We start from the raw sequence: 18,449 nt of genomic DNA on the forward strand, positions 1-18,449 counted from the left end.
CTCCTCTCAACATTTGCAAACAGTAGATGCCAGGTATTCCTGCCCACAAAATAAGCTACCTCTGTACAGAGACCAGCCCTTTATTATGCAAGACAAAGGCGTCAATGTGTTGGCATAAACCACAACTCAGAACCTTACAAGCAGTTACATTTTTGTGCACAATTCCCTCAGTCTGCTCAAGGATAACAAGGAGGCTGCTGTTTCTTGGATTAACTAAGAAAAAAAAAAAAGAAACAAAACAAAGAGGACAGTGTTGAAAAGCTTGGTCTCAGGAGAATAACGGTGGAGGAGGGAAAGGATATGCAAGCGAGTAGAATAAGGGCATCACAACTTAATTATATGTTAACTAACATCCACTCTTTAGGTGTTGGAGATGTGAAAATTACAGTACAGGACAATAGATTTTAGTCAGCTGAAGCTTTCTAGGATAAAGGATTAAATCCCTGCACGGAACTCACAGTATCTGGGGCCTGAGTGTCCACACAGTTCATAGATATGGAAACAGTGCCAAGAGTCCAGACTTGTTTCCACCAGCCCTTGGCCACTGTCTGGCCTTGGACAGAAGAAATACAGCCTAACTCTGTCCCCAAGTAAAAGAGCATAATAACACACACACGCACAGACCAGGCAGTTTAATCTTCGCACAAATCAAACAGGTTTTTGGCACTTTCAAAGAGTCCTTGCTCTCAGAGCCCCTCCTGCACACAACTCCAGCCTACTCAAAATACTAGTTTGCAAAAAAAAAAAATAAAAATCAGCAGGAGGTGCTGGTGAAAGACAAGCAGGAAAAGCAAAGCACTGTATCTGATGCTGTAGTTGATAAAACCAGACTGATATAATGAAGATAACTCTCCCTTTTTGCTGTTCAGCTGCTGTTTGTTGCAGTGTGTGACTCAGCTAAATGACATTTACCAGCAACTTGAATCAACCTGGAGCATATTCTGGAAAACTATGTTTGACTTTACAGGTATTTGAAAAGTGTATAAGAGGGAAGTGCTCTTTTGAAGCCGGAACAATTACATTAATGATAAGAAATTAAATCAGGCAATTCAATCTCATTATAAAAAAGAGCAAACAAAGCAACAGCAGGAGCTAGTAAGCTCCCACTGATTTGGTTGGGAGTACTTTGTTTAATCTACACTGCTCAGGGCACTAAGATCTACCCAGGAAAGAATGTTCCTCTCCAGCGGAAGGGGAGGCATGTTTTGTAGATGAACAAAACCTTTTCCATGTTTTTTAATTCCATCATTTATCTCAAAACCTAAAGGCACAACCAGCAACTCAAAGGTGTGTGCAACTCTCATGTGGCATGAGTTTAAGCAAAATTAAGCCCTTGAACAGCTTCTGCACTCTCTGTAAATGTTTCCCCAAGACTACATGCATTGAAAAATCAAAAGCAGGATGGAGAATACAAGAACTAACAGAACACTTCAATATTCAAGTATTTGCTACTATTTTTAACTCATTACAATGGCTCCAGTCTTGTATTACCTTTTTCTCAAACCAGTTCCTCTCAGACAAATTGACCCTGTGGTATCTAACCTTCCTTTGATCAGCCTCTGGAAAAAATTAAGGAGGAAGCATATCTTGATCACAATAAATGGGCATGCAGCCATGGTACAGCTACACTTAAAATAGCCCAGGTATTGTCCTCTACAGCCATAACTACTCACGTAATGACCACTCTGACCTGGAGAAAGTACCTCAGTAGATGTTCTTTATGATTTCTTAGAGAGTTCTTCATCCTCACAGATCTTTAAGTTGGTACAAAAGCTTGAAGCCTTTATTTGTGCTGGCAGTTCTAAACCAGGCAGCACTAATTTCGGTGAGGATTTGCCTGCATGCTGGTCTTCTAAATAATATTGAAACAACTTCACTTTGAGAGAACCAATCTAAGTGTCGAGCATTGTGCCAATTTAACCTTACTTGTTATAATACAGATAGATGTTAAGCACTGCTCAGACAAGCTAGAAATATTCTTCAGGCAAACAGTAACAGACTATGTAAGAAATACAGAGATTCTCAGTAAAAGACTCCCGAGTGCAAAGTAACAGAGATTTGTGTGCAGGAGCAATACACTACAACTCCAGAAGAAGCAGGAAACACACATTCCTTGCTGAGGGATTACAGATAAGCCATATACATCCTCTCACCAATGAGGAAAACATTTTCAAACGCAGACTCATTCAGCTCTGTTCTTCAATAACGGAATCCTAAGTATCTACTTTAGGGATAGCCTGGGTTTTTACCTTTCTAGTCCTACTGGCCCCACAGAGCCCCCAGCACATTTGCAGGACTAGGAGAACTTGCTGGTACTGACCCCAGAGACCTCTGCCATCCTGCTGATGTGGCTGTACTTGCAAAAGTTCCCTCTAAAGGACATGTGCCTGCTGGGCCTTTGCCTTTAAGGAGGCTTAAGGAAAGCAGCCTGACTTAGGCTTCGAAACTACAACTCCAGAAGAAGCAGGAAACACACATTCCTTGCTGAGGGATTACAGATAAGCCATATACATCCTCTCACCAATGAGGAAAACATTTTCAAACGCAGACTCATTCAGCTCTGTTCTTCAATAACGGAATCCTAAGTATCTACTTTAGGGATAGCCTGGGTTTTTACCTTTCTAGTCCTACTGGCCCCACAGAGCCCCCAGCACATTTGCAGGACTAGGAGAACTTGCTGGTACTGACCCCAGAGACCTCTGCCATCCTGCTGATGTGGCTGTACTTGCAAAAGTTCCCTCTAAAGGACATGTGCCTGCTGGGTCTTTGCCTCTAAGTAGGATTAAGGAAAGCAGCCTGACTTAGGCTTCGAATTCACAACCCTCCCCATCCCATGGCAACCTTTGCTAGCTCTCCATCTCCAGCCGAGCAGGCTCTGTTCTGTTTATTCACCCAAAACACCAGCCAAACTCCCTCCTGAGATCTCTCAATCAGAGCAAGGGAGGGCAGTAAAACCTACATACTTGAACTGTTTAACTTATTGTGGCTTGTTTGGCAGAAACGGGCAAGGGGATAGGCACACAAGCCACCGAGCAGACTAAGGGAGGCAGTGATCTTCAGCAGGGAAGAAGAAACAAGCACCTTAAAACAATTAGTCCTTCCACCACTAGTCTGCAGGGCTGGCCAATGGTTTTTCTAAATCTGAACAAATATAAGAATATTTTCAGAGAGGCTTTTCAGAGTCCAATTCAAAAGTGGTAAATTATAGGGAGTTTGATTTGCATCCACAAAAGGAGTATCCCCTGCATAGGTTCTGGGAGACCTGGACATTTCACGGGTGGAAGAAAAATACAAGTTGACCTTAGTGTTTTTAAGCATGTTTTCTACCCCTCCACAGACATAGTAAATGAATGCCATTCAGAGGTGCACCTATTGCAGGCAGAGCTTCCAAAAATCTAGAAACTCTCACCCCCATTACTGTAAAAAACAGCAGCTGCTTTGTTCCTGAGGAGTCCAACCAGCTTTACTGCTTATCTCCACCTGAAGGCAGAAGAATCCTGGGTTTGGTAGCAAAACTATCCTTGCAGCAGTCAAACAAATCTTTGCAGAGAAGAGTTTATGATTACAGGCAGAGAACTGACAGTCTTGTGGACTCCTTAATCAATGAAAATGTGTTTCATGACATCATTTAATCTAAAAGAGGAGAAAACCAGCCCTTATATAGTCTATAAGCAAAACTGTTTCAGTAAAAAAGCTTTTTCCCCCGAGGCAGCACACTTCAAACTGCAGAAACACTTGAAGTCCTCATGCAGGTACTCAATCTATAATAAGCTAGATTCCCTGCTGATCCTGGGAATCATAAAATATACCAGTGGGATGAAGCCAGACCAAATAGGCAGATAAGTAATTGCTTAACATAGGTACTTAAACTTGATATTTGCAATTGGCCTCACTGAATCTGAATAATGATTTTTCAATTATAATCTTTTCGGTACACCTACTTCTAGATATCCACTTTTTCTGTTCTCAAACTGTTGAAATAGAAGCTCAGCTCTTGTTTTTAATTTTCCTGGTTGTCAGTAAAATTACATCTTATATAGTGTGCTTTTCTACCAGTGTCTCTAAGTCAGTGTCGCTACCTCCCGGGGCCTCAGGAGAGCAAGACATGGCAGATGCTAATGTCTTCCAAATGCTAATTCACTTGCTCAGGGTTCAGGTCATTCTTAAAGCACTGACAAAACAGCTCTTGATCTTGTACACTGGCAATTAAAGAAAGGTTTAGAGCAATTTTTTCAGCCAGCCAATATCAGAACTGGAGCATGGCTTCCTTTCGGTTAGAGCAGAAAAGATCTAACCAGCCCTTACTCTAAAACTCAACTGAGGTGCTACCATGTCTAAGAGAGACAGACCAGCTCAGCCCTGTTGGATGGGGGCTCTGAGCAACCTCATCTAGTTGAAGATGCCTCTCCTCGCTGCAGGGGAGTTGGACTGGATGACCTTTAGAGGTCCCTTCCACCCCAAACCATCCCATGATTCTGTGATTCTATGAGTATACATACAGAGGTCTTCTGGGGGCCCAGGGACGAATCCAGCCATGGATTCATAAAGTTCTTCGTCGGAGCCAGGATTCAAAGAACATTTCATTAACAGGTCAGTGGACAGATGAGCCATGGATTCATAAACAGACTCATCCTCCTCGCCTTGCATCAGCTCTTCCTTAATGTGAGTCTTCAGCATATCTGCAGTTTCCTGGAGAGGAAGGAGGGTAAGAAAAAATTGTTCAAGTTTAATTTAAATAAAGAATCTGGAGAATCAAAGCAAGCAAAAGATATCTCACTCTCCCATTGCTGATGGAAAAAACCTTCTAAATACAGCCCATTCTCAAAGATTAAGGCTTCTCAAAGGAATTAAATCCCCATTACAGCTGTGTAGGCCCAGCCTTCAAGATCTATATGGTCATAATACATAATGAGGGTGAAACAAGTCGATGCTGACACGTACTGAGTAGCCATTACAGCCTCTCACCCTCTCAACTTTACATCCTACCTGATGTCTGCAAACTCCTAGAATATAAGCGAAGCTCACTCTAAAAATACAAACGCTTGTCAAAGGCTATTTCGAGGAGAGCGTAGCTGACCATAAGGGGGAAAGCTCTGCCACATGCAGAGCGCTTACAAGAAACCAAAGTTTTAGCTTTGGCGTAGATTCAGTTTCCGTTTCTTGGCATTAGCAGCAGTACGTAACACCCAGAGTGGGAGTACACAGACCCTTTTTCTGTGAGATTAACAGGAAACCTCACAGCTGGCAGCTGTACGTGTAACACAGGCAACTTTCGATTCGCAGGACAGCAGAACCCTTTCTCACATCTTTGTAGCTGGGTGGGGAGGGAGGGCAGCACAGATCTTCTCCAAACCATGCAGGTCTTTACCAAATCACACAAGGGAGCAAAATCTCCCAGTTTCATCCCAGCCTCCTCCCCAAGTTCCAACTGTGTCACCAGCACAGCCATCTTAATCGGTTGCAGTACAACAAGATGTTCTTCCATCTTCCATCAGGTTCAGGCTGGATATTAGGAAAAATTTTTTCACTGAAAGGGTTCTCAGCCATTGGAATGGGCTGCCCAGGGAGGTGGTTGAGGCACCATCCCTGGAGGTGTTCAAAAGACAGGTTGATGTAGTGCTGGGAGGTATGGGTTAGTGATGATGCTCCTTGTTTGTTGTGTGGGTGACTATTTTTGTCAGTTAGGTTGATGGTTGGACAAGATGATCTTTAAGGTCCCTTCCAACGTAGAAGATTCTGTGATTCTGTGATCTGTAACCACCACCTCACGGGCCTTCAATCCATAGGGTATGTGTGTCAAAACTGTCTACACATGCTTCCCTCCACAGGCAAAATGGGTCAGGCACGTAGCTCACACAATGCTTTAGGGAGGTGCAGAGAGAAAGCAGGCGAGTAAGGGGTTTACTGGGATTTTCAGATATCCACACCACTAGTGCTACTAAATCCACAGTGCTTCTAGCCACTACCTTGCAGTGGACACACTGGTGCAGGCTGTTTGTGTGCTCTGGTACACAGAGAAGCCACGCAGACAGCTTGATGGTCAGTAAGCAGGACCTACACAGAGCTCTGCCATTGTGCCAGTGGACAGGGGGACACAGGAGGAGCACAGTACTGCAGTGAGAGATTGGAAGGACTTCCTAAACATCTCTAACTTACCCAAGTGCAAAGATTTTAATCGCACAATTTACAGTTTCTGCAGACCTCCTGCTCTGAGAATGACCTTTATTTAGCTCTGACGTATAATGTCAAGAAGCAAGCCCCAATTCTAAGAACCACACCCAACTTTTCAACTGAAAGCAAAGGCAAATAAAATCTGCTCAAGAATTCACATGATCTGAGTCAAGGAGCTGCTTGTGATTTTGAAGCATACGTGCTGGAAACAACTCAAATGGAAAAGAAAGGATAAATCCCCTGCACACCCACAGAAACAATTGCCTGGTACAGCTAGAGTTGGGTCCATGCCATAATCTGGAAAAGTCAGAGTGCTTTTTTTGGGGGGATAGGGTTAGCACAAAGAGAACTGAGAGACCAAGCAGGGAATGGACAGCTTTCCTAATGCAGGAAGAAACGGATTTCAAGTGGAGCAGGCAAACTACACAGATGAGCTGTGAATGAGTTAATAAGCAACCCAGAGAGCACCTCAGACTGCACCTTCCCAAACATATTCTGTTCCCCTATTGCTCCCTAAAGTAAGTGGGATGAAGAGTCTATAGTTTTGCCAAGATCAGAGGTTAGAAGAGTACACTAGCTACTAACCACACCCCTGCAGAACCTTTGTTAGATGGATGGATGATAAGGAAACCCAGCACGGCAATCTCTGCTTCCATCTCATTTGCTCTGTGTGCTTTTGAACTTCCAAAGAAGTTGGAAGATTCTCCCCAAGAACTTCCCCAGCTCCAGAGATGCACCCAACCCTCCAGCCTGGAAGCTCTCAGTGTGGCTGGATGTCAGTCCTCTGCACCTACCACTCCACATTGTGCCCCTTATTACCCAAGCTTGGTGCCACCACCCACTCCCACTGTGGGACATCGCAAAAGGCCTGCTGCTCTCTCTTACCACATATTCATCAATGAATTGGCGGAGGTCCTTAAAGCCATGTTTTTCTGCTATGGTGTTTGGATAGTGGCCGTATTTGTTGGCTACACTGTAGGCCTGCAGCGCTCCAGGGCAGGTAAGCAGCAAGGCAGTGAGGTTCTTCAGCCCATATCTTGCAGAAAAGTGAAGCAGTGTTGGCAACTCCTCATCCCTCTGATCTGTGAGAACAGGAGCCTGTTAGAATCTAAGTTTCTCTCCAGCAGCAACAGAGCCATAGGGGAGAAACAAAATTCTCAGCAAACACACAGACCAAACCAGGTGTGAAAGCCCTGAAATATATATATATACTGTTTCAAAATGGAGCTAAACTGCCCAAATTAACTGAGGTATCTAGTGCACCTCCAGGCTATCACTGGGAATCTGGCACTGTAACACCTTAACGTATGTAGGATCACAGGTTTGCAAAGACCTCTTAGATCATCATTCCAGTAGGATCCAGCTGCCCTAAGGCAACCGTGTCATGGTGCCACACCAATCTACGGCTGAGTGCCCACTGTGCACCTTAGAGCAGTCATGGGGTTAAGGAAAAAGATTGGACTGGGGGGAAACACCATATGGAACTGGGAGAAGAACAAGGGAGAAAATATGGGAGACGTTTTGGGGAGCATCATCTTTTCACCTTGGTTGTATTTGACACTGTCTACACCTGCACCTGTCACAGTGCAAGGAAGTGAGACTGAGGCATGTAATAAGAAAAGGGTCACCCAACCCAGATGGCAATTCCCCTTCTGGAGGCCTCATCAGAAATGTAGCTTCCTGGGCTGAGATCCAAGATTTTTGAGACAGCCTGTGCAGGTACCACACACTGCACCATTAAGAAGCTCCAAGGTAAAACAACTGATACAGATGAAACTTAAAATGAAAACAAAGATCTTTTAACTTACTTGTTGTCATATCTTCTTCTTCCAGCTGGTTGATTCCAAACAGATGCAAGCCACTGGCAGGAATGTTCTTCTTCAGTGACTCAGTCAGCAGTTTGTCCAGTGCTTCGATGCTGTACGGCACGATTTTAAAGGCCTAGATATAAATAGAAAGTGATTTTGTTTGGGGGAATCTGGAGATCCGGTTAAGGTGAGATTTATAAGGTGTTTCTTTATTTAGCATATATCAGAAAACAGTAGGCATAAACACCGAAGGTAGCAATGTTCAGGTCAAGCAAAGAACATGAATACTTTCCTGAGCCAGAAACAGCATCATTAATCTGAGCAGATGAGAACTGTACGCTCCATAACAAGACAGAGCACAATGAGAAAGTCACTCATGCAACTAGAAGCACAGAAAACTGTTACTTCCTACTTCCTTGACAGGTAAATCCTTAAATAACCTTGCGTTTCTTCATTTCAGAAGAGCTACTTCATGGCAAGCACTTTTGCTTATGTGGACTTGGCGTAGCCTCTGACAGAGCTGGTTTCCAAAGCAGGTCTTTACTGGTGTCATTACCTGGCACATGAACTGTACTGGGTTGGCCGCGTTGGCCAAGAGACTGCTGATTTCCTCCATGTCGGTGTGATAGGTGACACTTGTTTCTCCCACCATCAAGTCGCCTGAATATATCTGCAGAGGCACTGTCCCAGAGGTGAAATCTTGGAAAAGAAAGAGAAGAAATCACTGTTAAGGGTAAACAATGAGTCTGCATCAAATACCCCAAGGATAGGAGTTGGGAGATACTGCCAGCTGGATACCAAAACAGTTTATTTGGAATTGAATTCATGAAGATTCAGGAAAAAAAGGCAGATGATGTTGGTCTGAACACTAGGTAGGAAAGTACTTTGGAGCTACCTTCTTCACAGCCATGTCAACACACATCACCTGTGAAACGTCAGGTCCTCTGCTAACCCTAGTCTGGACCACTGATGTTAACAACGCACCACCTCAAAGCCTCACATCTCTCCACCACCACCTTTTTCTGCATCAGTCTCTAAACTGTGCCATAAAACACAAGAGCTGGGGAATAAGGGGAGAGAAACCAGAAAAGTCACTAGGGATTCTGCAACCCCTCTCAGCCTCACTAGTCTCTGAACTAAATCAACTTAAAAGAATTCTAGATTTACAACTTTACCCATGGACAGGTTTTATCTCCTACAGGCACCTTGGGAGCTTCTTGCTGCTTTATCCAGTGCACTTTCATACGTCTGAACTTCCTCTTTGAAACACAAATATTTTGAATCCCACTAAAATTAATCTTTCCCTGTATATATGCTTGGCTGTTAACAACTCAGGAAATTATGAAATACAGTCACATGTGAAAGGAATTAAAAACATATTTCTCTTACTGTCAGAAACTGCAACTGCAGAGCTTAGATAGTTATAACACTCCACCAATGTGAAGGCCATGTTTATAATTCAAAGTGCAAGTTAGTTTCCAGGTCCACATTTAAACTATAAGTCTTGATTTAAGACAGATTAAGTTGAACATTTTTATGTAGGTGAGGTCACCTTCTTTAAATCAATCCACCTCACTGACTTTACGGGAGTTGCTCTAAGTGACTACTAGTCTCTATTCTCACAACAACTCTTCAAGAGAACAGACCAAAAGAGATTAAATAAATTCATGCCAGGAAACTACTATCAATCTGTAAGGCTCTGAAATTGTGAACCTAAAGTTTAGACAGCCTAAAGTTTTTTAAGTGTAAATAACTAGAGCGACAGAATTTACCTAAATTAAAAATGCAAGCCAGGATAAATAGTTTCAGTTCTGATCACAAAGAGATCGTCACACATTAAGCACTTGCTGTTACAGTCATGCAATTATTTATTGGCATTTACCCCCTCTTGGTGGTGGTTATAACATGCAGTTAAGTTTCAAAGCACATAACAAGCTGCAATCTGCTCTCACAACTCCCAGTAAGGTGCATCCACGCTGCAACCCTGCCGCTGCTGAGGGGAAAACAGAGCCCCCCAGCAGCAGTTTATCTCAGTTCCTCATCACAAAAGTATCATAGATGAGATCGTAAGTTCGAGATTTCCTGGCCTCAAGTTTTCCTGCGTGTCAATCTTTACCCTGATCCCTGTGGCACTTTCCAGGACAGGCAGGTTGAGATAGAGAGGAAGCAATGGGAGGAAAAGGAGGGGAAAATCTCAGCCCAGCTTACTTGGAGCCTCCACAGAGATCGTGTACTCGTTCTCCATCTCAGCCAGCACACGCACAGACGATGCATTCTCTGGAGAAAATTCAACTTCAGTTTTCACTTCGCCATCTAGTTTGCATTTCATTATAATATAAACTGTTGTCTGCACCTAAAAGAAAAGACATTACAACATGCAGGTTAACAAAGTAAGTGTGCTTATGTTATGAAGTCCCTTTTTGAGGGATTTTATTGTCATTGCAACTAACACGTGAATTGTCATCTGTCATTTTCTCAGTCCTGAATGGTTTTCATGAGCATCTTAAAGTCATGAAGTAACCGGGCAGGTGGCTTCTGTTACAGCTTGCACCAGCATAGATACAGGCATATAAGCTGATAAAACTCCAGATTTATCAGCTAGATTTATAAACTGATTAAAGCTAGATTTATAAAATTACTTAGTTTAAATTCTACCAGTCTTCTCCCTCAAGCAGCACAGCCCCGTTCTAAACAGAAACAAAGGAAGAAACTTAGACTTTTTCCATCTGAGGGGATCTTATACTAAGAAATGCTGGTTTTCAGACAGGAAGCCATGATCCAAGCTCTTCAAAGTCGCTTGCAGGACATGCACCAAACTGTCATATTAGACTGCATTCCTAAATCTCAGCAGAACGGGAGGTGGGAAGTCGAGAGTGTGAACCTGCCTCACAGCACACAGGACAAGCAGTTACATTAATGAGATGATCTGTCAATAAGTGACACTGCAGCCTAGACAACACTGGGCACTGCATGTCACCAAGCTATTTCTGGGGTGAGGGAACCCAGCTGATGAAACAGAGACACTGAGGACAGTGGGCCAGAACAGGAAGGTGACAGAAAAGGAATGAGGAACTAATTCCCAGGCCTGCCAAGCTGTCCATTACAGGACAGCATGATGGGTTGCACCAGCCCATAGTAAGAATGGAGCCCAAGGAGTGGACATACAGTACCCCACACCGTATGCGGTCAGGCTGTACCACCGGATGGCCCCCAGTGCTCTTGGCTGATCCATGTTCTTCACTCATGGCAAGTCTGTGGGAGTAAACTGGGTTCTTCTCGTCTTCTGTTTCTGTATCAGTCACAGAGTCGCAGCCTGAGTCTAAAATAAAGCATATAGAGTCCTGTTAGATCATTCCCCTTTGGTGAAAATGCTTATCCACACCCATCCTGAGAAACAGCCAGGGAGGTGGTGCAGTGGAACTTGCTACTCTTCTCAAAGTAATGGTCAGAAAAGGGGATCTAGTTGAAGAAAGAGAAACTACAGAGCTTCCTCTTCATTTCCCTAGAGGGGATTGCTGGGAAAAATTCAAAAAGATACAGAAATGCTGAAGTAGCAGTTACATGTTTATGAAACAAACAAACTGAACATGCTGATGAAACAAACAATGCCACTCTTTGCTGAAATGGATAGTCCCTTCTCATGTTAGACAGGAAAATTAGTATGTCAATGGATTCATCTGACTTCAGCTGCATTCTGAGCACACCGTAGGATGGGCAGCAGCTTTTAGCCTTTGTCTCCTAAAGTAAATGAAGAAACCCAACTTTTCTTTCATTTCTGGATGCTGTTTACGTTGCTCACGCCAACTCCCACGTTCATTACTGCATTGACATGAGGCAGTAGACTGAAGGGATCCTGCTCCTCCAGCAAGAGCTATAAGCCCCCATATCTATACAAGAGTAAAACTGAAACAGAGCCTTTGCATTGAAGAATAACAGTATTCTACCCAAACAGACCCAAGAGTAGAAGTAAACACACATAACCCTACCATCTGTGTGTACAAAACAACATTCTCATTCCTGTTTTCCAGTAACAGCATGGAAATTGATGGAAGAGCAAACAAACTGATTATCAGTTGCTCCAAAAAAAAACCTAGCAAGAATTCAAATCTATTATAGTTCTCCTACCCCTGCCAGGAAATATTTTTCCCAATTAGAGAAAGGAAACAAATTATTTTGTATCTATTTAGTCAAAAATGCTTTCTTATCTAGTTTCTATGTCTTAAAATCTAGCAAGAATTCAAATCGATTACAGTTCTCCTACCCCTGCCAGGAAATACTTTTCCCAGTTAGAGAAAGGAAACAAATTATTTCGTATCTACTTAGTTGAAAATGCTTTCTTATCTAGTTTCTATGTCTTGATTAATGATTCACACCTTTTTTCCTTTCTCCTGAAACACAGGGTGAAAGTCACCGACTTCCCGTTTTCAGAATAGCAAGAATTCTTAAAACTCTCCCTCTCTCATGGCCAAAATTTTCCAAACCTTGGAAAACTGTTAAACAGCCAAGGATTTAAGACAACATTTCGGAAGTTATTTGCTATTTACTACTTACTGTAAACCACATCTGTAAAGAGCAGTACAAATTATTTACTAGAAAAAAATCTCAGATTTGGACTGGCAGAATTTTTATATTAGTAAAAAATGTTCTATTTAAGATGCTCAGCCCTGATGAGCAAGACCTAAGCGCTAAGCTGTGGAATCCATACAGCGAAGCTGCCAACAGTCCAGGTTTTATTCAGAATCCCCCAACCTCTGGGTAAATCAAGTTTCACAACTCAAGAGAGCCAAAGTTATTAAAGTTCATGTCCTGTTCCAGTCGGTCAGGAATTTAAATCTGGACTACTTCATTATTATTATAAAAAAGACTTAAACTTAGGACATTTGAAATTCTGTCATGCACATTTTTTTAATATATTTTCCATACATTTAAGTGGGATTTTATTAATTATACGAATGCAACATTGCTTTCAGGACACAGGTTTTAAACCGCAAAATTTTAGCGAATCAGCTGAAATTTGTCACAAATAGTGGTGCGCATACACTTAAGCTTTAAGTATGTGAATGACTCCCCATGGCAAGTAAGGCAACGTGCTTGAGTACAAGTAGAGCGCTGCTTTAAAAAATCAATCAGCTGAAATTTTTGTCACAAATAGTGGTGCACATACACTTAAGTTTTAAGTATGTGAATGACTCCCCGTGGCAAGTAAGGCAACTTGCTTGAGTACAAGTAGAGCGCTGCTTTAAAGTTTGCTGTAGAAAGAGTAAAGCCAAAAATGTGCAGCCCTGTAAAGGTCAAGTAAGGCATCACTGCCACCATCGACATTTCTTAAACAAACCTGGAATAGTACCCATAATTTAGCAAATATGTTTTAATACTGCACCAACACAAATTTGCAGGTTTAAGAAACTACTTTGACAGAAGGCTTTGTACTGAAGGGGGTCTTTTGGATTTTCAGACAGTGGTACTAAGCATTACAGAGAACCAGAAAACGGATGGAGGTTTTAAAATTCCTTAACTCAATATTTTAGTTGATACTGCCCGTATCACCAGCTGCAAGAGCCAGACCCCAGTTTTGGGAGCCCTCCTCTTACGGAAAGGTGGACTTCTCCTTCACCTGCAAGTTCCAGGCTGCCCAGGAGAAAATAAAGCACTGGTCCCACATCCCTCCCTTACGTGATAGCTGTCACATCAGGCACTTGGCACACGCATAGCAAGACACCGTGTCTCTTGGGGAGGAGAAGAGGTGGCAACTGTTAGTAGAACAGTGTCTCTGTAATCTCTGTTGGTTATTTCCAATATGACTAAACCAGAAAGACTAAGCTCACCGCAGATAAGAGAGCACCAACGATGACCAAACTGCAGCAAAGCATTAATGATTCTGCAAGATCCCACAAGCTGACACTTGCCAGTATCCGGATACTAAGGGGATTATCCCCACCCCAATATGGAACTGTTAGTGTGATAATTTATCTCTCACATGCCCAATATACAGTTCATTTCAGAGGAAAATGAAACCTAAACCCATGGGTCTGAGCTACAACATCTACAGTAAGCAAGGGTAAGAGGGGAGCAAGGAGAGAGTAAGCCACCCAGCCTATTTGATACCAGAAACAAATTAGCAGATAAAGAATAACTAGAGCTTTTAAAGAAGTTCTGGCATTGCCTGATCCTGTCTTGCACTTCCGCATTCTCGTAACAGAGTTGACTGCCCGGAGGTCATATGTAAGACCAGAGCTGTTAGGTAATACGGGAAGAAGCAAGCAATGTTAATCAGTAATGGGATTAACAGCTGACAGAACAGGCACTCGGAGTTTCAGGTATGAATTATTCATCTGGTTTGTTCATTCAGAAAATTCTGAACTTGCAAATCGCCAGCTTCCCACATAAGGAGTGGAGCGATGCTACGGTCACCTTGCAAGTTCCAGTCACGTGCTACTGACTCATGAACATGCAAGTACTGGGAGAGGAAAACCATCCCCTTATATTTGATAATATCCATGCTCTGAAGGGTCACATTTTTAAGATTAGGCCTCCCACTCACTAAGATAATTGAGTAATGACAACCCATTCGCGTATACAGATTCAACAATTAGATCATTGTAATGACACCCAGGCTAGAGAGGCCATCGCTGAGGAGATCAGACTCATTATAAAGTTAAATGAATACCTGAATTGAGCTTCTCCATGAGCAGCTGCCGCAGGTGAACACCTCGTGGTTATAAAACGGCTCAGCCCTTGACTGGAGGGCGCCTTTCTCTTCCCCTTTAAATGAAGGCCACCTCAGGCCACGCTCGACAGGCTGCGAAATGCTTGTGAGAACAGCAGCGAGGGGAGGAGATGCGGTCCAAGAAACCCAACCACATTTCCCCTTGAAGAACGTGGCCCCCTCCAGGAAGCCTCAGTAGCTGAGCTACAGAGAGCAGCTCCACGCCAGCCCCCTCTTGGCCTGGCCTGTCGGGCTCCTCGCACACCTGCTCTGCAGAAACTGGGAAAAACCCAGGAAAAAACACAGGCACAGCCACATGCTTCACGGGGCATTCAGCCACTTTAGAAACCAGTAGGAAGCAGCCAGCTATTTTGGCCTGTTGCTGTAGAGCAGCTTGCTCCGTCATCCATTTCCTCCTGGCTAAGCGGGCGGGCTATCGGCATGGAGCTGACGGCTGTGGTTTCTCAGAAGTCAGCCCTTCACACCACAGGACACGCGAAGGCTCGGACGGAGACAGCAGCCTGCCCGGACCGCTCTGTCATCCAGATATTCAACGCAAATGGCACGATCTGGGCAACAGCTTGTCCCTTCAGGTTCTGTATTTGTGGACCACCCCCTCACTGGCACATGTGAACGCTTCCCACACTGTCCATCGACCGGCTGAGACAACTATCTTTCATTAAGGCCCTGGACTTTGACCTCAGTACACCCAGAGCAAGAGGGACAGCCCTCAAAGAGAGCTCCTGCCATCACCCAAAGCTTGTAACTCGCCAGCTTCCTTTTCCAAGTGCCAACAAGGATGTTAAGTCTCCCAGAGCAACTCCAGCTGCATTTATGAGAAGCAGGCAGAGAGTACTGACAAAGCAGCCAAGGGGTTACCCATCATCATGCCAACCTCAGAGCCCCTGCTCTACCGAGGAGATACACGCTCAGCGGTGAAACATCTTGTGATAACCCCCCTCCAAACTCTGTTCTGCTGTAGCAACATTTCCCCTTTCAATGCTAGAGAGAAGTGTGCAGAAAAGCAGCAGGTGAAAAAAAAACAAAACAGGAAAATATAAGACTTCACCAAACTGTCCATATAGAATGAAGTATGGGACATCTCCCCCTTTTCTCCAAACCCCTCACCCCAAGCAGCTCATCTACAAGCATAGCACCTGAAAACAGATCATAGAATAGTTAAGAGTTGGAAGGGACCTTCAAGATCATCCAGTTCCAACCCCCCTGCCCTGGGCAGGGACACCTCCCACCAGACCAGGTTGCTCAAAGCCCCACCCAGCCTGGCCTTGAACCCCTCCAGGGATGGGGCAGCCACAGCTTCTCTGGGCAACCTGTTCCAGTGTCTCACAGTGACAGAATTTCTTCCTAATATCTAATCTAAATCTCCCCTCTTTCCGTTTGAAACTATTACCCCTCACCTTACCACTACACTCCCTGATCAAGAGTCCCTCCCCATCTCTCCTGTAGCCCCTTTAGGGACTGCAAGGGGCTACAAGGTCTCCCCGTAGCCTTCTCTTCTCCAGGCTGAATAACCCCAACTCTCTCTGCCTGTCCTCATCAGAGAGCTCCTCCAGCCCTCTGTTCATCTTCATTGCCTGCCTCTGGACTTGCTCCAACACGTCCATTTTTAGTTCTACAAAGAAAGCGGTGACGTTTCATTTGTCCTGTAAAGCTGGGAGTTACAGTAAACTAGTTCTCATGCTCCATCAAAGAAACAACTTGTATCTTCCTGTGCCAAGTTTTGCTTGAGCCTGTGTGTGCACACCCACTTGTGCACCTCTTAGGTGAACCGTATTCTTGCGAAGAACAAAACCAGGTTATTGAGAGACCTGTTGCCAGGACCAGCGTTTCAGTAAATAGTGAGAAGCCAAGAAGCCAGGTTACCTTTGCAACCTATTAGGACAATATATATCCTTAATACTCAAAACCACACATTACTCCACCGTTTCTTTATATTCAAGGAATGTGTTTCTGTTGTTGTATTTTAGAACTACAGACATGGAAGTGAAAGGAGAAAAAGGTCTTCGCAGCAGAGTGCAAGACATTTTCATGATCTCCATGAAAATTTAACCCGAGTGACTCTTCACTTTTCTTGGTCAGCGTTCCCAAATGCTGCTTTGAGAAAACTGAGTCACCAAAAGTTGTTGACAATGCCAAGGGCAACTGTATGTCACTGTTACAAATACTGGAAGCTAGGGATGAGAAAGTGACCAATAAATACCATACTTGGGTTGCAGGAACAGGAAACGCAGCACATAGTTCTGAGAACAGTGAAGTTAAGAAAGGAAAGTCTGAAAAGCCACGAGACTGGAGAGGAACACAGAAGAGAAAGCAAAAAGTAAAAATATGAAAAAAATACCAGACACTAGGAAAGAGTGGTAAAATAAAAACCTCAAGCAGACGCAAAATTGGCAGAGAACAGGAAGGTAACCCACAGGATCAAAGGTACCTTCTGTGGGAATGTTCCAGTTAGGGACAAATTTCACCAGTAACTTCCAGTTGGCTGATTGGGCTCAGCTCGGTTTTTAATTATTGCTGGCACTTATTATTTATCTCAGATGAAAAATGGGACTGAGGAGGCAAAGTCAGCTGCAAAGCAACTGGGATCAGACAGATGTATATAACCATCACACCTCACAGGACATTTCCTGATGTGCAGGAATGTGGGTAGGAATCCCAGATGGGAATTCCTTCCTGCATGAGCAACAGATGGAAATGGGAGCTGGATTAACATGCCAATGGAATTCCTGTCATGGATAGAGTGGTCTGTGATGCTGTAGGCTGCATGAAGGCACCATCCACCAAGATCTAAGCACAGGGAAGTTTCACAGAAGCTCACCGATTTCCCCAACACTCAGTAATCCTATCACAGATTGAAGAGGAAATTCCAATTTGTGGCCTCCTGCAAAACTCTTTCAAACTCACAGCTTTTGTTCATTCACAACCAGCCCTGAGCTCAGAGCAGGACCTTTAATGTAAAGAACTGGATGCACCTGAGATAACAGTGACTTTACAACTGCAACATGCAAGACCTCAGGGAAAGCACAGTGTGAATCCAGCATGGATTTTCCTCCAACCCCAATAATAGACAGATGTTCCCCAAACACAGACCCCTCAAAATATTGTTCTGAGATTGTGCTGGATTCTGTTCTTAGAAACCTCATTAGATGACCACGCACAGTCCTGGAGAAGAAATGCCTTCATTCATTACCTAATAAAGCATGTGAGTACCAACACTGTCCCCACAGTCCTGTTCCTCGTCCAGAAAAGACTTTGTTTCAGCCTAAACACACGCCTCACTCCAGAGTTACCCTGGCTTAGTGAGTCTGCTGAGCTGCAAAAAATTAAAAAAAAAAAAAATCTGTGCATTCACCTGGGGACAGATGTTCACAACAGAAAGAGCTATGCCAGTTTAAAATATAACTACACCCACCACAGCCCTCTTTCCCCTTCCTGTTTCCCCTTCTTCTCTTCATTTTCACCAGAGGTTATGGCCCCACGCAGCAGAACCAGCGGAAAAGAGCACGTGTTTGGCTGCGTCAGCGAGACACAGGACCAGGATCTCTGCTTCAGCAGCTGACAACGGGGGTGGAAGCTAAAGCTGTCAGTCCCTGGACCTCAGGATGAGAAGGAACATTTATACATTTCACCCATACCTACTGCAAAGACAGCAGCTGCCGGCTCAGGGGTGAAATGCAGAGTGCCCTTTATAACACAGAGATAACACAGTTTATCTGACCACGTCTAGAGCGTGCTACAAATCC

General features: G+C 43.8%; 1 protein-coding gene across 5 annotated transcripts in view; it reads right to left on the bottom strand.

Annotated features, from left to right (window-relative positions):
* The window catches only part of PIK3AP1 (phosphoinositide-3-kinase adaptor protein 1), a 45,998-nt gene that overhangs the window by 12,226 nt on the left and 15,323 nt on the right, over positions 1-18,449 (bottom strand). For 3 of the 5 annotated variants that reach the window (XM_014956380.1, XM_014956379.1, XM_014956382.1), the window contains exons 3-8: positions 11,150-11,298; positions 10,188-10,332; positions 8,536-8,678; positions 7,980-8,112; positions 7,057-7,253; positions 4,500-4,689 (exon numbers count right to left, since the gene is read on the bottom strand). In XM_014956380.1, coding sequence (XP_014811866.1) covers positions 4,500-4,689; positions 7,057-7,253; positions 7,980-8,112; positions 8,536-8,678; positions 10,188-10,332; positions 11,150-11,298 — 957 coding nt within the window. Of the gene's footprint in view, positions 1-4,499; positions 4,690-7,056; positions 7,254-7,979; positions 8,113-8,535; positions 8,679-10,187; positions 10,333-11,149; positions 11,299-13,804; positions 13,870-14,646; positions 15,233-18,449 lie in introns of those variants that run through there. The other 2 variants (XM_014956381.1, XM_014956383.1) reach the window with 2 other exon arrangements.

Source organism: Calidris pugnax, unplaced genomic scaffold (assembly GCF_001431845.1).
Source record: "Calidris pugnax isolate Ruff unplaced genomic scaffold, ASM143184v1 scaffold196, whole genome shotgun sequence".
NCBI classification, from domain to species: Eukaryota; Metazoa; Chordata; class Aves; order Charadriiformes; family Scolopacidae; genus Calidris; species Calidris pugnax.